Genomic DNA, 25,995 nt, shown 5'->3' with positions numbered 1-25,995 from the left:
AAAAAGTCTTTATTTGAAAGGAATATTAATATATAGAAAATATGGTTTAGTTTCAAGTTTTTGGTTTTTAATTTTTAAGAACTATTAGGAATTAAAAAAAAAACTAACTAAAACTAAAATGCAGAAAAGTGCACACAATACACACAAAATTTTTTTCCTATTCAATCACGAAGTTAATTGATCCAATTAATTTTTTAATTGAAATGTCTTCAATAAAAAATGATATTATCAATCATAGCTTTAATTGGGCACACAAAATATACTTGATTAATAAATTAATTGATTAAAATTTAAATTATTTTTTAATTGATTCAATTAAAAATTAAAAATAATTGTTTAATTAAAAACGTAGCTATTTTAAATTAGTTTCGTAACAGTCTCACGGGCATTTTCATGTAGATACGTTAGGTTTTATCTGTCAGTTAACAGAAAGTAAATTGGAAATATCTTTAAACTTTAACTGAAGAATTGTCAGCAGTTAAGTGTTTAACTGACATATGGAATACAATCAAAAAGATGACAGATATGCCCATAGTACGGTTCGTTAGCTAACGTAGCACTTACAGAGCTTTATAAAATTTTATAATTTATAATTAAAAATTAAAAAAATTCCATCACACTTAATTTATTAATTGAAACAATTTTCAACTTCAATACATTTGGTGATATTTTTTCTGTGTAATGTGTGAAGAATATTTCATATAAATGTTGGCCACGACTGCGTCTCAAATGGTTCATCTGCTTAGTACAATTTCGACCTACATTTCGGTCAGTATCTCACGAATAAATGCTTTAAAATAGCTCTGCCCAAAATAATTTTAAAGGCCTTAAATCGCACGTCAAAAAAATGTTCACCGAACTCGCCTCAATCATTGTTATGCGTGGTGGGTGGCATGTGGCACCGCTTTGTTGAACCCACATGTCATGGAAGTCAATATCTTGCATTCAGGACAAAAAAAGTTGAAGATCATCTCACGGTAGCGCTCACGTTACGTTATGATTCATATCATCTTTGAAGAAGTAAGGTACAATGATGCCACCGGTCCATAACCTAGAGCTGTAAATTCTTCATAAAAAGCGATATTCAAATTTATTATCGTATTTGGATGTACGATCAATCGTTTAACCTAATAGGTTCAGGTTTAAAAAACGAATCTCGCGGATAATGATTAGCGTTTTGGCTGAACAATATATGGGAATAAGGAAATATATTTCTAAAGCAAAATTGAACACACAAATTTAAAAAATGCGTCCTTTTTAGTGATAATTTCGCTAATAAACACTTTTTAAATTTAATAACAGACGTAAGTGAAAGATAGTTAGTTTTTATGTTTGTGTGTTATATTGAGATGTTTATTATCTATGTTGAAAATATATTTAATATTATTATAAACAGATTGTAATCATATAGTTTATAATATTAATTTAATTTATTATAATATACTTATTGTAGATCAATACTTCCTGAAGAAGCAATTCAAGGAAATTGCGAAATATTGAAGAAAAATAAGAACTATATATCTCAAGCTCAAAAAAAACAGAAAAAAACTTTTATTTTAAATTTAGCATTATTTTTGTACAATTTAATATTTAGTTTAGCATTATTTCAATGTTGATTTAGCAGCAACAGTTTTTGAGATCTAATCACACTGATCAGATATGACAAACGCAATGGATTATACTCTACCGGCCTTTTTTCGACAAAAGATTTAAAACACTAATTCCCAACAGTGAGGCCTGGTACACACAAACTCCAGGAAATAAAAGTTATGCAGGATTTTATACCGATGCCTTCAAAGACTTCGAACTTAAATCGCGAAGAGATAACCAAATCACTGTAGTGTTTTCTGAAATATCAGCAATAAAAGAAGTGGGAAGTATTGTTCCAATAAATGTTGTCATAAATTTATACACCTGCAATAAAATGATTGGTCTCTGCGTTCCTCAACTCGAAAGCGGCCATAGACTGCCGCAAATCTCTCAACGAGATGTCTAACCAGTACTATATTCACCTGGTCATAGCAAAGCAGATGAGTTAGCAAGGTTATGAATTACCTTTCATATTCCAGGGGACCTACAATCTGTTGGTATGCCACTGGCTATGTGCAAGCTCATACTATATGAAAGGTTGTTATGATGACGAATATGCGATGAGAGAATTGCAAGGGTTGCTAGCGTTTACAAGACGTCAAAACTAAACTGGTTGCACAGAAAGAAAAACTGGTAGTAGACAAGGTTAGGTTAGGTTAGGTTAAAGTGGCAGCCCGATTAAATTTCAGGCTCACTTAGACTATTCAGTCCATTGTGATACCACATTTAACTAAAAGTACCTATTACATATGGGCACTTCTAGTCTTAACCACTGAACCTTCTCTATTATTAACTTTTGCGGAACCAACCAGATTGCTCCAAAAACATTAACAAACTGCTAAAGTTAACGTTTTCCAGGTCAGCCAGTAATCTAAAGCTATATGCTCCTAAAATTCGCTTACGCCTTACACAAAAAGCAGGACACTCACACAAGAGGTGTTTAATTGATTCCTTTTCCTCCACGTCATGACAGCTTATACAATAGTCATTATACTTCGCACCTATAGTTTTTGCAAATTCGCCTATCAGGCAGCGACCCGTTATAGCAGATATTAGGAGTGCTATCTGACGCCTTGAGAACACTAGCATATCTAGTGTGCGGTTTAAGTTTAAATGGGGCCATATTTGCTTGGTGTCGTTACAACCCTTGCAATTTTCCCATCGAATATTGGCCATCATAACAGCCTTCTTACGCAGTAAGAGCTTGCAGGTGGCCAGAGGCATACCAACAGATTCTAGTTCCCCTGGAATATGTAAGGTAGTTCCTAGCCTTGCTAACACATCTGCTTCACAGTTCCCCGGTATGTTCCAATGACCAGGCACCCATATTAGGTGAATATTGTACTGCTCAGCCATCTCGTTGAGAGATTTGCGGCAGTCTATGGCCGTTTTTGAGTTAAGGAACACAGAGTCCAAGGATTTTATTGCAGGTTGACTGTCTGAGTATATATTAATGCCAATATTTGTTGGAACATTACTTCTCAGCCAATTCACCACCTCTCTTATTGCCAATATTTCAGCCTGAAAAACACTACAGTGATTAGGTAATCTTCGCTATTCGAATTTCCAGATCTTTAGAATATACTCCGAACCCCACTTGTCCATTCAATTTGGAGCCATCAGTATAGAAATCTATATATCTTTTATTCCCCGGGGTCTGTGTACACCACGCCTCACTGTTGGGAATTAGAGTTTCAAACTTTTTGTCGAAAAGTGGTTTTGCCAGGGTGTAATCCACTACGTTAGGCACATCTGGCATTACTTTGAGGACCGAACTATGACCGTACATTTTTTCCGACCACAGCGATAGCTCGCGCAACCGCACAGCCGTTGTTGCAGCTGACTGTTTGGCCAAAATGTCTAAAGGCAATAGATGTAGCATGACATTAAGGGAGTCTGTTCCTGCCTTACTAAATGCGCCTGAGATACATAAGCTCGCCATACGCTGAACTTTATCTAAACAAGTCGGTTTCTGAAGTGCCGGCCACCAGACTACAACACCATATAGCATTATAGGTCTAACCACTGCCGTGTATAGCCAATGCACAATTTTTGGTCTTAGTCCCCACTTTTTCCCTATTGCCTTTTTGCACGAGTACAAAGCTACAGTGGCTTTTCTCGCCCTCTCTTCAATATTAAGCCTAAAATTCAGCTTCCTGTCCAAAATAACGCCAACGTATTTTGCACACTCACCAAAGGGAATTTCAGTACCCCCTAAGGAAATGGGCCTAACCGTGGGAGTTTTGCGATCTTTGCAGTACATGACTATTTCTGTCTTTGCTGGATTTAAACCAAGACCATTATCTTTCGCCCATTTCTCAGTCATCCGGAGAGCTCTCTGTATAATATCTCTGATTGTGGATGGGAATTTTCCCCTGACTGCTAGCGCCACATCATCTGCGTATGCCACCACTTTTGTCCTTTCTTTTTCTAGAGAAACCAGAAGGTTGTTTATAGCAACATTCCAAAGAACAGGTGATAGAACTCCTCCTTGGGGAGTGCCTCTGTTCACATACCTTTGTATGTTTGCTTGCCCTAGTGTGGCTGAAATACGTCTCTTCATTAGAAGTTCGTCTAACAGCCTAAGAATACCTGGATCAACATTCAGAGTTGTCAGTCCATTTAATATCGAGCTCGGATGGATATTATTGAACGCCCCTTCGATGTCTAGAAACGCCACGATTGTGTATTCTTTGACAGATAGTGAGCTTTCAATAAAGCTGACCAGTTCATGCAATGCGGTCTCAGTAGACCTGCCCTTCGAGTATGCATGCTGTCGTTTCGAGAGCAAACCTGAATCCACGCTAGTTCTAAGATACATGTCTATCATCCTCTCCAGGGTCTTAAGTAGGAATGAGGATAAGCTGATTGGTCGGAAATCCTTCGCACTCGAGTGAGAGGCTTTTCCTGCTTTAGGTATGAAGACGACTTTTGTTTCCCTCCACTTTTCTGGAATATATGCTAAGTTTACACATTGTTTATATATCACCGTCAACCAGGGGATAATTCTTCCAGCCACTGCCTGTAACTCCGCCGGAGTAATTCCATCAGGTCCGGGGGATTTGAATGGTCCAAAGCTATTTAAAGCCCATTTTATTCTAGATTCCGACACAATTTCCTCGATAGGAAATGATCGCTGAGCCTCTGTTACACCGCCGGAACATGGTTCAACCGTCTGATTTCCAGGGAAGTGTGTGTCCAAAAGTACCTCCAACGTCTCCTCACTGGACGTTGTCCAATTTCCCTCCGATGTTTTAATGAAACCTGGAGCGGTGTTAGTGGATGCTAGTACCTTCCGTAGTCTGGAAGCCTCTGACGTATTCTCAATACTGCTACAGTAATCATCCCAAGAGTTTTGTTGAGACCTTCTCAGTTCTCGTTTATATTCTCTCAGATTCATCTTGTAAGTGTCCCAATCCTCCGGAGCTCTTGTGGACTTTGCTTTGTTAAAGAGCTTCCTGCAGGATTTCCTCATATTACTTAACTCCGTAGTCCACCATGGCGGCCGATTTTTTCCCCTTGGCTTTCCTCTAGGGCATGCAGCTTTCAGTGAAATGTTGAAGGCCTTAGTAATCCGCTCCACTGCGTGTTCGATATCGTGCACAGTGCCCATATTTGTCTCCGGCACTTCCGGTATCATCAAATTGAACGATTCCCTATACCTATTCCAATCAGCTTTCCTAACATTTGGCGGAAATATGGTCTTTGAAGTACGAACAGCCAATCTGAAACTGATGTAGCGATGATCTGAGAAGCTATGTTCCCTCAAAACTTGCCACTCAGATATCTTATCATTCAGTTCCGGAGAGGTCAACGTTACGTCCAAAACCTCTTGTCTGTTCCTGGTGACGAAGGTTGGTGCATCTCCCTTATTGCAAACTACCAGGTTAGTACGCAAAATAAACTCTATAAGCGACTCTCCCCTTGCATTAGTATCACTACTTCCCCAAATACTATGATGTGCATTTGCATCACATCCCATAATGAGTTTTATCTTTGTTTTTAGTGACTCCTCAACTAAGGTCTTAACGGCACAGGGTGGCATATCCCTATCATGTCCCATGTAGACCGAAGATACCCAATATTTGCATGTGGATATCTCTAGACTGGCTACGACAGTGTCTGCATTGCTCAATGAAGGAAGCAGAAACAAGTTTAGTTCGTTTTTAGCAATTATACATGCTCGATTTATATCGTTACCGGTATTATGCAAAAGTTTGAAACCCGGAGTGCTTAATTACCAGATCTTGTTCTTATATATGTATGGTTCTTGAATAAGAACTATATCTATGTCTCCTTTCATCAGGAGAACTTTTAAGGCAGCACAAGCGGCCTTACAATGGTGAAGATTTATCTGGAGGAACCGTAGAACCATCCAAATTTTCAACCACCGTCACATCAGCCGCTTCAATTGAGTCATCAAGGGCTTCCTCTTCACAGATCTCGGTGACTCTCGCAACAATCCGCGGTTCTGCTTTGGTGAGGTTTGAGCCTGTAGAAACTTCCCGCATATGATTTTCGCCATAGTCTGTAGGTTTTATGTCTCCTTCGGCTTCGCTAGGAGATTTTTTCACTGCTGACTCTACCGGAGGCTTGTCCGTTTCGGTATCCTTTGGCTGATCGCTTTTGTATACCTTCATATGGATATCATGAAAGCCATAACTTACGCGTCCTTGGGTCTGGGCTAGATGTGGCAGCGACTCTATGTTTAATATAAACACCGCATGTCGTCTTGGTCCATCCACCTCATCCAAACGACCAACCTTCCAATCGGCGGTTGGAAGATCTGGGTTACATTCTTTTAGTCTCTCTAGTATTGACTCAGGATCAGGAGGGTTTGCCGGTATCCATGCATGTGCTCTAGGTTTAGCCGGTATGTCTTTTTTATCGACTAACTCCAAAGCGGCTCCTTCCCAAACTTCACCAATTAGCATCAATGCAGCTTTAAAGCAATCCATAGACCTCTGGTCTGCAAAAGCTATTAACTTATATCGTCCTTGATACCATCCAGCATCTTGCCGTCGAGGACTTGGTCCGGGAAACTTTTTTCGCACCTCTGAGTAGACACCAGACATCGCGTTCTCAATTTCCCCCCATTTTTGCCTTGGAATCATACCGTCCAATGCTCCTTTATTAATAATAGCCATCACAAGGCTGTCTTTTGCAACTGAGGCAAACGATCTTTGATCCCGTTTAGAGGATGGTAGCTCATCCGGTGATCGTTCCCTTTTTCCAGCTTCAAGAATTCCTTGAGCCCATTTTAAGGAATCGCTTTGCTTAGCCGACAACGTGCTTGGGTCGACTGATCCTAATTTCTTTAGGATAAACAAAGCATTTCTTCGTTCCTTGAATCTCTTTCGAGAGGGATTGCCTCCTTTTGATGTCGTCACCTTAGAAAAGGTTCGACTTGCCAAAGTGTCACTGCCAGTCGACCCGTCTACAGGTCGACTAATTGGGTCTGACTCTTGGTCGCTGCCCAAATTTATAACTTCAGTCGTTACCCGTCCACTGGGCCCTGAAGTTAGCAACCCAGTGGATGACTTTGAATTTCGCTGCATGGTGGTTTATTATTTCCACCACACGTGAAATTCGTAATAAGTACTTATTACGATGAAATACTCCGCTATTAGAAAACACGTCCGTTCAGTTCGACGGTTGAATAATAACTAGTAGACAAAGAAAATTTCATAATTGAGCCAACGATATTTTGTTTATTGATATAACGAAACATTTTCATGACCACTATGATAATGTTCGTTAATACAACGAAAAGTTTTTTTGTGTAATAGCCAAATCATTATAAAACAAGTGAGTAAAGTAGAAAGTTGGGCGGGGTTGACTATATCATACCCTAAACCACCCATAGTGAATTAGTAAACATAACCATTTGTGGGATATCATTGGTATAGGTTTGGAGTATAAACCGCATTTCCATATTTACTCGTAAGAACATTATGTACCCCTTAATTCATGGGAGTTGTATCACAATCTGAACAGAAATGTCTGATATTAGGAGCTATAGTTGGTTCTGAACCTACAGAGTTAGTGTGGTTAATAAATCAAAATTTGTGAAACTTGGGAAATATATTTATGTAAGAGCTACATGATCGGCTAATACTTCAATATTCGAAATTTAAGTAACATTAGTTAATAAAAAAGTGTTTTATGGCCAATATTTGGGAAAATCGAGCGATGCACATATATGGGACCAATATCTACATCTGAACCGATTTGGATGAAATTTTCCAGGTTGGGTTGATACCCAGAAGGTTACCTTGTGGTAATTTTGAGTCGAAAATTAATAAATGATGGTCAAAATAAGGTTATTAGGGGAAATCTTTCAAAATATATATGGGAGGTACATCTAAATCTGAACCGTTTCGGATGATATTTTGCAAAGTTACTTTGTGCTAAATTTCAGTAATAAATAAGGATATTATGACCACATTTTGTAAAATCGGGCGATGTATATATATGAGAGCTACATCTAAATCTGAACCGATTTCCACGATTTTTGGCACATGTAATTAGTACTATATAATATTAGAGTAGGCCAACTTTGAGTAAGATCGGTTTATAAATAAGGGTTTTGTTTTGGCAAATTTGAGAAAATCGGGTGATACATATATATGGGAGCTATAGCTAAATCTCAACCGATTTCGATAATTATTTGCACATATAGTAAGTACAACTTTGAGTAAGATCGTTTTATAAATAAGGGATTTATGGCCAAATTTGGCAAAATCGGTTAATACATATATATGAGAGCTATATCTAAATCTTTCAATGATTTATTGCACATATAGTATGTGGTATAAACATTTTGATTTGGCCAACTTTGAGTCAGATCGGTTGATAAATAAGGGACTTGTGGTCAAATTTGGAAAAATCGGGCGATACATATATATGGGAGCTATATCTAAATCTGAACCGATTTCGATGCAATTTGGCACACTTAAAGGGTAGTCAATTGGGTTAGGTTAGGTTAGGTGGCAGCCCGATGTATCAGACTCACTTAGACTATTCAGTCCATTGTGATACCACATTGGTGAACTTCTCTCTTATCACTGAGTGCTGCCCGATTCCGGGTTAAGCTGAATGACAAGGGACCTCCTTTTTATAGCCGAGTCCGAACGGCGTTCACATTGCAGTGAAACCACTTAGAGAAGTTTTAAAACCCTCAGAAATGTTACCAGCATTACTGAGGTGGGATAATCCACCGCTGAAAAACTTTTTGGTGTTCGGTCGAAGCAGGAATCGAACCCACAACCTTGTGTATGCAAGGCGGGCATGCTAACCATTGCACCACGGTGGCTCCCACTACAGTCAATTGGGTTACTTTGTGACAAATTTAATGCCGTTCGGTTAGTAAATGAGCGCAAACTGACCCCATTTATCGAAATCGGGCGATACATATATGTGGGAGTTGTATCTAAATTCGATCCGATTTTTTCCAAATTCAATAGCGTTCGTCCTTGTGCCAAAAAAGCGCCACGCTCTTGGCGCTCTTTTCTGATGCAATCACGAAATTAATTGATCCAATTAGTTTTTTTAATTGAAACGTCTTCAATCACGAAAATGATAGTATCAACATAATAAAAATACTTGATTAAAAACTTAATTGATTGCATTAGCAAATTCAATTAATTTTTTAATAAAGTGAATTAAAAATTTAATTGATTTGATTGCAAAACACAATTAATTTTTTAATTAAAAAAGTAATTAATTTGAAGAACTTTCTTAATGGCTTAGAGTTTTTGTTTGATTAAAAATTGATTGTTTGAAACTCAGTTAAAAAAGTGACGAAATTTTTTTAATTTTTTATTTTTAAAAAATTTCCATCACTTTTTTAACTGACTTCGTCTTCAGAGTTTGATTAAAAAGTTAATTGTATCAATTAATTTTTTAATTAATTGACTTCATTAACGTAATGTTTCTATCTTGATTAAAGAATTCATTGTATCAGTTAATTTATTAATTGAAAAAATTTTCAACTTCAACCAACTTTTTAATTCGAAATATATTAAGGATATTTTTTCTGTGTACACGCAGAGAAGGAATATGGTCTGCCCAGCGAAAGTTTTGACAAATGACATTTTCTTTTTATTTCAAAAATGTTCTTTAAAAGCATATAAAAACAAGTAATGAAAGTAGAAAGTCGGGAGGGACCGACTATATCATACACAAAACCACCCCTACTGAATTAGTAAACATAAGCAAATTCAATAGCGTTCGTCCATGTGCCAAAAAAGCGGCACATACCAAATTTCATCAAAATCGGTTAATAATTGCGACCGGATTCCTGCGAACAACAAATACATGGACGGACGGACACCAAGCGCTATATCGACTCAGGAGGTGATTCTGAGTCGATCGGTATATATTTTATGGAGTCTAAAATCAATATTTCTGGTAGGCATATTTTTTGGCAGATCAAAGTTATTATACCCTAACTACTATGTGGTTTAGGGTAAAAAAAGATGAAATCGCTCAATTAGTGTGGGTAATAAAGCAAAATTTCTGAATATAGGATAATAGATTTATGTAAGAGCTACATATAAGTCTAAATATGATCAGCTCATACATGTACATTTGAAATTTGAGAAACATTTGTTAATAAATAAAAGTATTATGGCCAAATTTGGGAAAATCGATCGATGCATATATATGGGAGCTATATCTAAATTTGAACCGATTTCGATGATATTTCCCAGATTTGGTTGATACCACAGAAGGTTACCTTGTGCTAAATTAGAGTAAGATCGGGTACTAAATAAGGCTATTATGGTCAGAAATAAATTTGTAAGGGGTAATTTTTTCAAAAACAGGCGGTATATGGGAGCTATGTCTAAATCTGAACCGATTTCGATGATTTTTTGCATATATAGTAAGTAATATAGAAACTTAGATTTGGCCAACTTTGAGTCAGATCGGTTGATAAATAAGGGACTTATGCCTAAATTTGGGAAAATCGATCGATGCATATATATGGGAGCTATATCTAAATTTGAACCGATTTCGATGATATTTCCCAGATTTGGTCGATACCTCAAAAGGTTACCTGTGCTAAATTAGAGTAAGATCTAGTACTAGCTATTATGGTCAGAAATAAATTTGTAAGGCGCAATTTTTTCAAAAACGGGCGGTACATATATATGGGACCTATATCTAAATCCGAACTTATTTCCATGAAATTTGGCACACTTAAAGGGTGGTCTATTGGATTACTTTGTGGCAAATTTGACGCCGATCGGTTAGTAAATGAACACAATCTGACCCCATTTATCGAAATCGGGCGATACATATATATGGGAGTTATACTAAATTTGATCCAATTTTTTCCAAATTCAATTTCGTTCGTCCTTGTACCAAAAAAAAAACGCCACACACCAAATTTAACAAGTATATACGGCCGTAAGTTCGGCCAGGCCGAAGCTTATGTACCCTCCATCATGGATTGCGTAGAAACTTCATCTAAACACTGCCATCCACAATCGAATCACTTAAGTTGCGGTAACGCTTGCCGATGGCAAGGTATCTTAAAACCTCCTAACACCATCTTCTAAATTGTATGTAAGTCCATACGTGGTATATATTAAATCAAAAAAGATCGATCCAATACGTATATAATTCTTTTTGACAAAGTAGACATAAAATTTTGACAAAATTTTCTACAGAAATAAAATTTTAACGAACTTTTTTATAGAAATAAAATTTTCACAAAATTTTCTACAGAAATAAAAATTTTGACAACATTTTCTATAGAAAGAAAATTTTGACAAAAATTTCTACAGAAATAAAATTTTAACAAAATTTTCTATAGAAATAAACTTTTGACAAAGTTTTCTATAGAAATAAAATCTTGGTAGATTATTTTTGGCTCGAGTGTCAACCATGATTATGAACCGAATAAAATTTGAACAAAATTTTCTATAGAAATAAAATTTTGACAAAATTTTCTATAGAAATAAAATTTTGACAATGATGAAAATTTTATTATGAACCGAATACAATTTTAACAAAATTTTCTCTAGAAATAAAATTTTGACAAAATTTTCTATATAACTAAAATTTCGGTAGATTATTTTTGGCTCTAGTGGCAACCATGATTATGAACCGATATGGACCAATTTTTTTGTGATTGGACCAATTTTGGTATGGTTGTTAGCGACCATATACTAACACCACGTTCCTAATTTGAACCGGATCGGATGAATTTTGCTCCTCCAAGAGGCTCCGGAACCAAATCTGGAGAATGTTTTATATGGGGGCTATATATAATTATGGACCGATATGGACCAATTCTGGCACGGTTGTTAAAGATCACATACTAACACCATGTTCCAAATTACAACCGGATTGGATGAAATTTGCTTCTCTTGGAGACTTCCCAAGCCAAATCTGGGGATCGGTTTATATGGGCGCCATATATAATTATGGACCGATGTGGACCAATTTTTGCACGGTTGTTAGAGACCATATACCAATACCATGTATCAAATTTCAGCCGGATCGGATGAAATTTGCTTCTCTTTGAGGTTCCGCAAGCCAAATCTGGGGATCGGTTTATATGGGGGCTATATATAATTATGGACCGATGTGAACCAATTTTTGCATGGTTGTTAGAGACCATATATAAACACCATGTACCAAATTTCAGCTGGATCAGATGAAATATGCTTCTCTTAGAGGCTCCACAAGCCAAATCTGGGGATCGGTTTATATGGGGGCTATATATAATTAAGGACCGATATGGACCAATTTTTGCATGGTTGTTAGAGACCATATACCAACATCATGTACCAAATTTCAGCCCGATCGGATGAAATTTTCTTCTCTTTGAGGCTCCGCAAGCCAAATCTGGGGATCGGTTTATATGGGGGCTATATATAATTATGGACCGATGTGGACCAATTTTTGCATGATTGTTAGAGACCATATACCAACACCATGTACAATATTTCAGCCGGATCGGATGAAATATGCTTCTCTTAGAGGCTCCGCAAGCCAAATCTGGGGATCGGTTTATATGGGGGCTATATATAATTATGGACCGATGTGGACCAATTTTTGCATGATTGTTAGAGACCATATACCAACACCATGTACCATATTTCAGCCAGATCGGATGAAATATGCTTCTCTTAGAGGCTCCACAAGCCAAATCTGGGGATCGGTTTATATGGGGGCTATATATAATTATGGACCGATGTGGACCAATTTTTGCATGATTGTTAGAGACCATATACCAACACCACGTGCCAAATTTCAGCCGGATCGGATGAAATATGCTTCTGTTAGAGGCTCCACAAGCCAAATCTGAGGGTCCCTTTATATGGGGGCTATACGTAAAAGTGGACCGATATGGCCCATTTTCAATACCATCCGACCTACATCGATAACAACTACTTGTGCCAAGTTTCAAGTCGATAGCTTGTTTCGTTCGGAAGTTAGCGTGATTTCAACAGACGGACGGACGGACGGACGGACGGACATGCTTAGATCGACTCAGAATTTCACCACGACCCAGAATATATATACTTTATGGGGTCTTAGAGCAATATTTCGATGTGTTACAAACGGAATGACAAAGTTAATATACCCCCATCCTATGATGGAGGGTATAATAAAATCGGTTAATAATTGCGACCGGAATCCTGCGAACAACAAATACATGGATGGATGGACGGACACCAAGCGCTAGATCGACTCAGGAGGTGATGCTGAGTCGATCGGTGTTTATTTTATGGGGTCTAAAATCAATATTTGTGGTAGTCACATTTTTTTGGCAGATCGGGTATAAAAATAGTTACAATAACGAAAAACTGTGTGTGTATATGTACAATCCATTGTGTTAAGATGTGCACCCTCAAAAAAATCGCTTCTGTAACATAACATATGCCCCTAATACATTTTGCTTCAAAAATATATATTTGCAGGATCGGTGCAAAGAAAATATTGTTTGTATTGTTAAAATATATTATGTTTCACCTCAGGCATACACTGGTAGAAAAAAATTTTAATGAAATTTTCTTTGTGTATATATATTTTTAAGTCGCCAATTGGTTACTTCCAATATTTTACTTGCAACATACTCTCTAGGTCTCTCTTTCTAAACACATATATATTTATAGGCTATTTCTAAATTAATATATGTTTGCAACCAAGCATAATATAGTTACAAACATTTTAAGTCCCAAATGTAATATGTTCTAACATATATGTCCCAAACATTTTATGCTAGTGTATGAACATTATATGCTTGCACTTAAAAATATTGTGTTAAAAACATTGAGTTCCAAACATATAATTTTTACACCCAGACATATGAAAAACAATCTTTTTCGTCCGTGTGGTTATTTAAGAATAGACCCATCCGCACTTTTGACATTATATATTTGTCTCCACTCACGGAATATACCTCATCACAGGTGCACATAGGCCCTCAATCAGTATTCCATGATCATGTCCAATTTGTTCAGAAATCCATCATGATTAGTTTGAGGATAACTAATTTGTTTCAAAAACCATTGGTGAAATTTCCATACAAAACTTAACTACACGCATTAACTTGATCACGACCACACTTTGGCATGTGCTATGGCATCCGAGCCCAAATGCGAATTAGCAAGTATCTGGTTTGGGAAGATTGCAAATTTTCTATCCGCATTTCACTACACTTGTATGGCCTACAAATTACATCCATTGGTTGGTTTTATTGGATCTTCATCATTTGAAAAATTGCAAATGGTAAAATCGAGTGACACCCCTACACAAACCATTCACTTTCACTACATTGGCTGGCAGGTAATTAAGTAAAAACAATCAAAGTTTGTCTCTTTGTATCTCTATACAATCTGTGCACTTTATGTTTTCCCATTCGAAATGACACCTCTCTGTGTTTGAGGTTTTATTGTCTGGGACATATTAACACCTTCTTTGTGGACTTGAATGGGAAGACGATTGATTGATTTTTACAAATCGCCACACAATTAATCAATCTTCATGGGAGGAGATATCCAATCGATCATTTTATGGGAGAAAAACAAAATGGAACGATGGTCCACTGGTCGTATTTGCATATAAATAAATGAAACCCCTCTCCACACTCCATTTCATTGTATTGTATTGTAAAATTGATTTTATTGACATTTTGTTAATTGTTTTGCTTTATCTCATTGTTTTGTTGTTGTTTGAATTTCAGGTGCCTAGGCGCGAAGCAAACCCAAATGCAGATACAACGACGCATGCGTGAACAATGAAGAGTATTATTTGTCATCTTTCTAGTTATAATGGAATTAAATTAATTTATGTGGTGAGTATTTGTAAAAGAATGCATTTTGTTTAATGGCGTCTATCACAAACCCAGTGGGATAAATACAAAAACATAATTCATTTATTTAATGAATATGTTCACAAAAATCTTTCTAATGATGCAATTCAACAATTGCATGAAGAAATTTCGTATATTATAAAAATATTAGTTTTTAATGGAATTAATGACGAATGCAGGTTTACAAAATATAATAGGATGTAAAAATCAATTTCTTACAGACAAACAAAAAATGTTCGAAAGATTCCGACATTACATACTACTATATTACATGTTTACTATGAAGGTTCAAAATGTGTCTTATTAAAGACTTAAGGGAAGAAAAGAACATTGTTTGATATAAACGAAATGGACTGTGCTTTTGGATCAAAAAACATTTTTTATTGCAAACATAAAAGTTATGTAAGAAATTCAAAAAACTCTAACAAAAGAAAAACGTTTTCGGTACACGTTTTCCAAACGATTTTTTTTCTTTACGTGTACTAACATTACGTACCAAATTTCCACCGGATCGGATAAAATTTGCTCTTCCAGGAGGCTCCGGTGGTCAAATCTGGGGATCGGTTTATATGGGGGCTATATATAATTATGGACCGATATGGATTTCCAATTTTTGCATGGTTGTTAGAGACCATATACTAACATCACGTACCAAATTTCCACAGAAGGACGGGCATCGCTATATCGACTCAGAATTTCACCACGACCTAGAATATATATACTTTATGGGGTCTGAGACAAATATTTCGATGTGTTACTGGCTTCATATCAGACTTTTTATAATATGCGAAAATAAAACATTCGTTACTTGAACGAAAAACTACACACAATTGTTTTTCTGATGCAATCACGAAATTAATTGATCCAATTAGTTTTTTAATTGATACGTCTTCAATCACGAAAACGATAGTATCAATTAAAGTTTTAATTGGACATAATAAAAATACTTGATTAAAAACTTAATTGATTGCATTAGCAAATTCAATTCATTTTTTAATAGAGTGAATTAAAAATTTCATAGAAATCGATTCAGATTTCGATATAGCTCCCATATAAATTTGAGTAAGATCGGTTAATAAATAAGGCTATATTGACCACATTTTATAAAATCTGGCGAAGGATTTATATGGAAGCTATATCTAAATTTGAACCGATTTGAACATATAGTTAGAGTAAGATCGTTTGATAAATAAGGGTTTTATGGTAAATTTTTTGAAAATCGGGCAATACATATGTATTATGGGAGCTATATCGAAATCTGAATCGATTTCTATGAAATTTTGCACACTTGAAGGGTGGTAAATTATCGGGCTATACCGACTAAGGAGGTGGTTCTGAGTCGATCGGTATTTATTTTATGGGGTCTAAAATCAATATTTCTGGTAGCCCCTTTTTTGCAGATCAAAGTTATTATACCCTGCCCACTATGTGGTTTAGGATATGATGATTTGAGACAATCGTCAAAGCACTTCTGGTAAATTAGGGGTTATTTGCTCTCAAAGAAAGGACTTTACCGCAAAGCCGAATTTCGTTTGACTAAAACTTCGTTCCGGAGGAAAATATTTTTTGTGCTACTTAGTGAAAACGTGTTGTAAGTAGTCAGTTGTTTCTCATCTTCAGTACCTCTTTACAAAAAGTTCAATTTTCGGAAGAAATATATGACAAGGTAACTAGAAATTTCATTGAAATTCACACAACCGATGGTCAAAACCCGGTTTTCGCGATTAACCGCAAATGCCAATTATTTGCGCAATAAAAAACGTTTATTGAGTCCAATTGCTACAAAATTTATTTAGTTTATACTTTATTTCCTGATAAACAATACTATACATTCTGATAAATTATATATCCATCCTACTACATTAATAAAACTAAAATAAAAATTAGCCTGTATCCAGTTTTGCACTTTATGCATAATACATTAAAATCAAATGTTTTAGTATTTTGCTTCTAATTATAGATTTAACTCGTCTGAACTTGGCATCTTTATTTTTTGGTGCTCTTTGGCGTAATCTTCAGCGCCTTTTAACCAGAGACCATAAATATTCAATAGGATTGAGATCGGAGTTTTATGGTGGCCATTTGAGCATTTGAAAACGTTGCTCCGTTTATATACAATTTTATAAGTATGCTTGGGTTTGCCGTTTGGTGTTTTTGGAGCCTTTGTCGTTACCAGTAATATTCCGAGGTCGTTACCAGTAATGTGATTTTGCATTGGATGGAAGACGGTTTATTTTTTGTTTCACATGACCATATAACTTATTTCCAGTCATCTACCGTCCAATCTCTGGGCGCTTTACTAGACATTTTCTATTTAATAAAGATTGCGAAAAGTGAAAACATGCACTCTGTTTTGCTCCCCACTGTATGTATTAACAACCTATATTTTCTGACATCTGAAAGTATTTATTATCGCATGGCAGTAATAAATATTAAATTTAGAATTTTGATTTTTGGAATGGGCCCTCCAGACCATAGTGCGTTGTTGCCACAAAGATAATAGCTAAAAAATCACCCGTTATAAACTTCCTCTGAAACTTAGAGCCGTTCTTATTTGGTTAATAATAGACTCAATTAGACGCAAAAAATAATTCTTTCCTACCAAACGAAATTTTAGACAAATAAATATTGTTTACCATTTGTATGTATGTTGTATATATGTCTTCATTATTTTTATACCCTTCACCACTACTGTGGTACAGGGTATAATAAGTTTGTGCATTTGTATGTAAGGCCAAGAAGGAGTAATCATAGACCAACCTTTTAGTATACGGATCGGCTTAGAATTAAATTCTGAGTCGATTTAGCGATGTCCGTCTGTCTGTTGGTGTATTTTTGTGTGCAAAGTACAGCTCGCAGTTTTAGTCCGATTGTCCTAAAATTTGGTATAGGGTCCTGTTTCGGCTCAAAGACGATCCCTATTGATTTTGGAAAAAATCGGTTCAGATTTAGATATAGCTGCCATATATATTTTTCACCGATCTGGTCATAATTGGCGTGTATATCAACCGATCTTCCTCAAATTCCGTACATCCGAATATTTTATGAGTCTCGAAAAACTTGCAGAATATCAGCCAAATCGGTACAGATTTAGATATAGCTCCCATATATAGCTTTCGCCCGATTTACACTCATATGACCACAGAGGCCAATTTTTAACTCCGATTTAGTTGAAATTTTGCACAGAGAGTAGAATTAGCATTGTTGGTTGAAATCGGTTCAGATTTAGATATAGCTCCCATATATATGTTTTTCTGATTTCGACAAAAATGGTCAAAATACCAACATTTTCCTTGTAAAATCGCCACTGCTTAGTCCAAAAGTTGTAAAAATGACTCTAATTTTCCTAAACTTCTAATACATATATATCGAGCGATAAATCATAAATAAACTTTTGCCATTAATAAACTTTTTTTACTAACATTGTGTTCCACCCTAGTGCATTAGCCGACTTAAATTTTGAGTCAATAGATTTTGTAGAAGTCTATCAAATCCTGTCCAGATCGAGTGAGATTTAAATGTATGTATTTGGGACAAACCTTTATATATAGCCCCCAACACATTTGACGGATGTGATACGGTATCGAAAATTTAGATCTACAAAGTGGTGCAGGGTATAATATAGTCGGCCCCGTCCGACTTTAGACTTTCCTTACTTGTTTCGTATTAGGTTTGGTTGTACAAGTACAGTATGTGTATTTATATAATATAACATAATATAATATAAAGAAGATACTATATTCTAATTAATACGCCATGTTACATTGTAACGTCTGGCAATAATGTTTGCCGTCAATTAAATTCATTGATAAGAAAGTTTCTATATCGTAAATAGTAACTTATAAATTTTACAAGATTTTTCCAATGATTTCTATCTCGGCCATCTAATATATCAATTACTTCATTTGCGTTTAGGTAGTTCTTTTCAAATATCGCCAAACTATTTTCTCTAAATTCAGAACATCGCCCGATGAAGTGTTCTTCTTCTTGTAAATTAAAGAGACTTCATTTTCTCCTTTCTTCATTAGCTCCGAATATGTTGCAGTTTAACTTTATCACTCCTGCTCGAGCTCGAAATATTGTTGAAACAATTTCTTCACGGTTTGAGTCAATTATATAATATTGCGATCTCATATCATCAAGATTTTTGTATATCCTCGTCTCACTTGCCTGCTTTCTCTGTATGCGTGTGGATAAATTGTGTATTTTTGTCGTATATAATAATTCATTGATAAAGGAGTTCCATTGTTGTGGCTTCGAAATAAGTTGTGGTCACGTTATGTTTATTTTATTAGTGAGCGCTTTTAATTCTTTAACCCAAAAAATAATCCTTTCGAGTAGAAGATTTGTTAATTGTTTCGGCAACAGATTTGAATTGCATTTAAGCACAAGTTTTCCTATGTATTGGGTGTGTAATTTCAGGGTATATAAGCTTGTTTCATCAACATGGGTCTCCAGTGCAGGAGCGTAATTTGGTGTGTGACTTGGCAGTCGTAATATTTTTTTGAGAAAGAATCTCTGAACAGTATTCACTTCTTCCGTAAATTCAAAGCCCCAAACTTGTGCTGCATACGATAGAATCGATTTGCAAACAGCATTGTATATATTCCATTCCGTGCTCAGGTTTATGTCTTTCTTACTGATAAAATCTTTCCAAGTTGTGTTTATACCATGTTTTGCTTTATTTGTTCTATTATTTAACATACATGTTTTATAAAATTCACCCTTGAAGTTAATAATACTTCCAGATAGTTTAATTCATTGACTATATTCAGTTGTGTTTCTTTATATGTTCACATTTCTTCCGCTCTTATAGATCCACCATTTCGAAAGATAACCACTTGTGATTTTTCCCTATTGACCTCCAAGCACCAAATATCACGGTACTTCGAAAGTTTATTTATCATGCTCTGCAGTGTATCTACAGTTACTCCCAGTGAAAATGGCCCATTTTCTAAAAAAATGTAATTTAGTCTAAACTTCGAGTGTATATTTTAAATTATTCGTTTTATTAAGGGAAATACAAAAAATATTCTTAAATAACATGAAAAATTCATTTCTAAATGCGAATTCACAAAATAAACTTAAAATTCAATCTCACACTCAAAATTGTCCACTTATATTACAAGTTAAGAAAATGATTACAAATATTTTTACTTTATCATCCATACTTTGTAGGGAATCCACGTTGTTTAATAACAGACTTTAGCCTATTTTGCATAGACAATTTTTTTGTGTATGTGGGGTTAATATTTTCCCATTCTAAGAGCAGGACCCTCGTTTTTATTGGAAATTTTGTGTTTTCTTATCTCATGCTCTAGTTGATTCCACAAATGTTCAATAATGTTTAAATCTGGTGAGTGTGGAGGCGTTTTAATAACTCGGGGACAATTACAGAGCAGCCATTCCTTTAAATCAATGATGTATGCTTGGGCTCGTTGTGAAAAGTATACAGTATACCCAATTTTTCAGCACTTTGCTTCAGATTTTCTTTAAGGATGTTTAAATACTGATACTTGTCCATATTCCTTTCGATAAAATGTAATTTGCCGACTCCAGCTGGTGAACAAGCACCCCATAGCATAACATGGCCCCGCCATGTTTAACAGTAGGACGTAAATGTTTGGGATCTAGTTCGGCATTTGGTTTTCTCCACACATTTACTCTACCATCTGAACCGAATATGTTAAATTTACTTTCGTCAGTAAATAAAACATGTTTCCAGAAAGAAATATCTTTCATTATGTAGTTGTGGGCGAACTCCAAGCGAACCTTCTTGTTTTTGGCGGATATAAAAGGTTTTTTTTTTCGACAATTCGACCATTTAAACCGGCGTTTGGTAAAACTCTTCGAACTGTCTCTGCACTGCACTTAATGTTTAATTGTTTTTCGATCATATCCCTTAATTTTGGAGCTCTCAGTCGAGGGTTATTTTGAGATTTTCGGAAGATCCAACGCTGATGTCGTTCACTGAAGATTTTTTGGGGACTTTTTCGGATCTTATTATTTATTCTTTTCTCTTCTTTATATCTTTTAATAATGTTTTTCACTGTTCCTCGAGGCCCTTGCACAATTCTAGAAATTTCTCTTTTACCGTTTTTGGTGTGTTTTATTATCAATTTCCAAATTTCGTTGGAGGTGTGACGACCCATCTTTAGAATGCGAAAAAAGGGAACCAACCTTTCGCGAACATAGTTTAGTAATGACTAAGATAACGCCGACAGTCAAAACAACGATTTATTTGACAACTTCACCCTAAAAAAAATCGCCTCTCTAACATATGTTCCAAACATATTTTGCAGGAAGCACATATATTATTGGATACTGCCGAAACATTAATATGTTTGTTTAATGTGAACATATTATATGTTTGGAAGCATTTTGAGCCCACAAATATTATATGCTTGGAAGAATTTTCCCCAATGAAGATTGTGCTCATTCCCTAACATAATTTTCACTTCCACGAAATTTTTTAGTTCTTGGCTCCTTTTTCTGTAATACAAATAATGTTGAAGAAATTATTCAATTTTATAATTTTTTTTTAATTTTATCTATCGCCTGGACGGAGAATTGAACCGAGGACCATACAGTTTGTAAGCCTACACACTACCACTGAGCTACGTAGCTGTTATAGTCACCAGTAGACAATTATCGTTATAAGTTACATTTATATAGCATAGTTTGCAGCGCCCACGAGCCCATGCAAACATAACATTATTTAACAGAAACATACATGTGTTGGCAACGTGGAGCAGTGGTTTGCATGTCTGCCGTACATCAATTGTTTTTTTTTTTAATTTACACATTTATATTTATCCAACTCAAAACATTTTTAACAAACTCGCCAATTCTTGCATTCCCAGACGAGTCCGGATTATTTATTTTGGATACCGATGCGTCTAAAAATGGCATTGGCGCAGTGAGTCAATGCCAAAATGGGGAAGAGAGGGTCATAGAGTACTATAGTTCAACTTTGGATAAGGCTGAACAAAACTACTGTGTAACAAGAAAGGAACTGTTGGCCGTTGTACTTGGAACTGCCCATTTTCGTCACTATCTCATCGGTAGAGAATTTGTACTCAGGACAGATCACGCATCGCTTCGCTGGTTGTACAATTTTCGTGAGCCTGAGGGACAACTGGCACGATGGATAGAGAGACTTGAAGAGTATCAATTTCAAATACACCATCGCCCTGGGAACAAACATTTAAATGCTGATGCATTGTCCCGTCGCCCCTGTGGTGATTGCAAATATTGCTCCCGCGAAGAAACCCGAAGTGGACTAGAAGTTTTTGTTTTGGCCGTAGGCATTGAGGTCGAGAACTTAAAAAGGGATCAACTTGAAGATCCCGTGCTTAAAGTAGTCCTGAAATAGGTTAATGATAAACATCGCCCTGCTAAGTCTGATATATTGTCGCTTGAACCAGAACTCAAAACCTGGTGGACCCTATTTGATCAATTATGCGTAGTTGACGGCCTTCTAAAAAGAAAATTTAAGAATAGGCTCGGAGAGACCATGCTGACCATTGTGCCACGTAAACATATACGTGATATCCTTATACAAGCTCATAACAGTGTAACAGGTGGACATCTTGGTCGATATAAAACAATGCGTAAAATTCGAGAGCGGTATTACTGGATCGGGTGTACCGATGAAATTAATCGGTGGTGTGCTATGTGCAAGATTTGCTCATCGAGGAAAGGGCCACCACAAAAGACTGTGGGACGTTTACAGCCACCCTCAATTGGGGCACCTTTCGAGCGTATAGCGATCGACATTTTGGGACCCCTGCCAGTAACCGAAAGAGGCAACCGGTACATTATTGTCATAATGGACTACTTTTCAAAGTGGCCCGAATGTATTGCCGTTGCAGATCAGTCGGCTGAAGTTGTATCCAATCGTTTAATAGAAGATGTAATTTCTCGCTTTGGAGTGCCGCATATTATACACTCTGACCAAGGTCGCAATTTCGAATCGAATGTTTTTCAAAACGTGATGCAACTTTTAGGAGTTCAGAAGACTAGAACAACGGCTTTACACCCGCAATCAGATGGAATGGTTGAGCGATTTAATCGCACGTTACTTGATTACCTTGCAAAATTTATACACACCAATCAGAGGAATTGGGATAGGATTTTGCCTTTGGCCCTGTTGGCCTACAGATCAGCAGTTCATGCATCCACAGGGTATACACCAGCTCACCTTGTATTTGGCAGGGAAATTCGTTTACCAGTGGACATAATGTTCGGAAGCCCTACGCCAACGAATAACTCATTTCACGAATATGTCAACAACCTTCAGGAGGTTATGAAGAGGATCCACGACATCGCCAGGGAAAATTTAAAAATCTCTGCTGCATCAATGAAATCACGTTACGACCTCAGATCAAATCATGTCGAGTTTAAACCAGACGATTTAGTTTGGGTTTTTATGCCAATGAGACGTAAGGGTTTTTTGCCCCAAACTTCAAAATGACTGGCTTGGACCTGGAAGGATCATATGGAGAATAACGGACCTTGTGTATGACATACGATTACCGTCAGGGAAAAGCAAAATACTTCATGTTAATCGCCTTACACCATATAACGGAACTTAAGACTTTTGCTCGGTCAGGAGCCGCGAGCTTAATGGAAGGGGTAATTTTGTAAATTCCTAACGTGAGCAGAGTCCATAGATCCCCTTTTAAAGGGTGATTCTTTTGAGGTTAGGATTTTCATGCATTAGTATTTGACAGATCACGTGGGATTTCAGACATGGTGTCAAAGAGAAAGATGCTCAGTATGCTTTGACATTTCATCATGAATAGACTTACGATCTGCCACAACGTCGAATTTTCAGTGAATGGGCCCTAGAAAAGTTGGCAGAGAATCCGCTTTTTTATCGACAAATTTTGTTCAGCGATGAGGCTCATTTCTGGTTGAATGGCTACGTAAATAAGCAAAATTGCCGCATTTGGAGTGAAGAGCAACCAGAAGCCGTTCAAGAACTGCCCATGCATTCCGAAAAATGCACTGTTTGGTGTGGTTTGTACGCTGGTGGAATCATTGGACCGTATTTTTTCAAAGATGCTGTTGGACGCAACGTTACGGTGAATGGCGATCGCTATCGTTCGATGCTAACAAACTTTTTGTTGCCAAAAATGGAAGAACTGAACTTGGTTGACATGTGGTTTCAACAAGATGGCGCTACATGCCACACAGCTCGCGATTCTATGGCCATTTTGAGGGAAAACTTCGGAGAACAATTCATCTCAAGAAATGGACCGGTAAGTTGGCCACCAAGATCATGCGATTTGACGCCTTTAGACTATTTTTTGTGGGGCTACGTCAAGTCTAAAGTCTACAGAAATAAGCCAGCAACTATTCCAGCTTTGGAAGACAACATTTCCGAAGAAATTCGGGCTATTCCGGCCGAAATGCTCGAAAAAGTTGCCCAAAATTGGACTTTCCGAATGGACCACCTAAGACGCAGCCGCGGTCAACATTTAAATGAAATTATCTTCAAAAAGTAAATGTCATGGACCAATCTAACGTTTCAAATAAAGAACCGATGAGATTTTGCAAATTTTATGCGTTTTTTTTTTAAAAAAAGTTATCAAGCTCTTAACAAATCACCCTTTATTATCAAATGGCAAGATTAGCAGCAAGCAGCTGTTGTTTTTTTTTCATGTGTATTTTTTTTTTGGAATGAATTATTCTTACCTTTGGCACGTGCGTCTCTGTTCAAAGAGATACAATTTGTTTTCTTTTGTATAAATTGAATAAAGAGTTTTGAAATTATATAAAAACAAATAAATCCTCTCGGGAACCATTATTCAAATAAATAATTTCTCACTCACCAAACAAAACTTAAAAATTCGCCACACTATATTAAATTTTTATAATGAAACTTCGAAATGTGGGTTATTAAAGATTTACAGTCAGAAACAGTGCTTGATATAAACGAAATGGACTGAGCTTTTGGATAAAATATTATTTTTTATTGCAAAAATAACAATTTTGTAATAAAAAACTGTTTTGGTGTAAAAGTTTGAAATTTTGGAAGGAATTCAAAAACTCTAACAAAAGAAGAACGTGGAGTCGAGTATAAACATACATAAATAATTTTATAATATACACATACATTTATTTAGGCGTGAACAGTTTTTTACTAGCATTTAACACCTTATCGTGTTTTGTACTTAATTTAATTTTTACCTTTAAGGCCGGTATTAAGTTGGCATTATCGCTCTAAAATGACCCTGTTTTGCTTTTTACTTTTCTTTAATAATTAATTCTAAAGAAAATAAACTTTTTCAAATATTTTAGCTGCAAAACTCGAAATTAATGCCCGCTTTTATATTTGAAGGTGTCCATCAACTCCTCTTGGACTACTTATTAATAAAGAGGAACTAAACTTTGTTCTTATACATTTTTTAATTTTTCACTATTTCCTCCTTTTTTCATTTTACTGTCCCAACTCTAAAAAGAGTATAATGGCCTTTCGTTATTTTTATGAATATCTCTTTGTAATTTGTGTATATTTTCCACCGTTTTTTTTTTGTTTTTTTTTTTTTAATTTACTTTGCCTGAATATTTTGACTTACTCCTCGTACGTTCCGGTTTCTTTTAACGAACCAAGAAAAATAGTGTATCCATAACGCCAAAATGATAAACAAAACACTTGTCCACACATACGTAAAATGCTGCTTTCAAGACGAAAACACATGCTGTGTTTTTTTTTCAACTGTCTATTCTCTTGGTTCTGAATCTCTATTCTCTTTATTTCGAATACTCATTCTAATATTCAAATTAAATAATATTTAGACTTAAGCATATACAATTTTTGGCCTTAGTGTTAGTTTGGGAACATTACATGTTTGCACTTAAATATATTGTGTTTAAAAATTGTGTCCGAAACACATTTTGTTTATATCGAAACATATGAAAAACATATTTTTTCTAACAGTGTTGGCATACCCTGTACCGTTATTTAATGTAACATTTATGGTGGGCCATTTTCAGTGGTACATGCAGTTTTGACATTTATCCTAAATTTCACTTACCCATTTTATTCTTATGTTTATAAAGAG

The 25,995-nt window shown here is 36.0% G+C and overlaps 1 protein-coding gene across 15 annotated transcripts in view; it reads left to right on the top strand.

Moving 5' to 3' along the window:
• Positions 1-25,995, top strand: part of spz5 (spatzle 5 Toll-1 receptor) — a 90,195-nt gene that overhangs the window by 40,668 nt on the left and 23,532 nt on the right. For all 15 annotated transcript variants that reach the window (XM_075305612.1, XM_075305619.1, XM_075305611.1 and 12 more), the window contains one exon: positions 14,795-14,905. In XM_075305612.1, the coding sequence (XP_075161727.1) occupies positions 14,849-14,905 (57 nt within the window). In that variant the 5' untranslated portion in view covers positions 14,795-14,848. The remainder of the gene's footprint in view (positions 1-14,794; positions 14,906-25,995) is intronic.

The sequence above is a fragment of the Haematobia irritans genome, chromosome 4 (genome assembly GCF_050003625.1).
Source record: "Haematobia irritans isolate KBUSLIRL chromosome 4, ASM5000362v1, whole genome shotgun sequence".
NCBI classification, from domain to species: Eukaryota; Metazoa; Arthropoda; class Insecta; order Diptera; family Muscidae; genus Haematobia; species Haematobia irritans.
The sequence above is the reverse complement of the archived record's forward strand: the minus strand, read 5'-3'. Positions and strand labels throughout refer to the sequence as shown.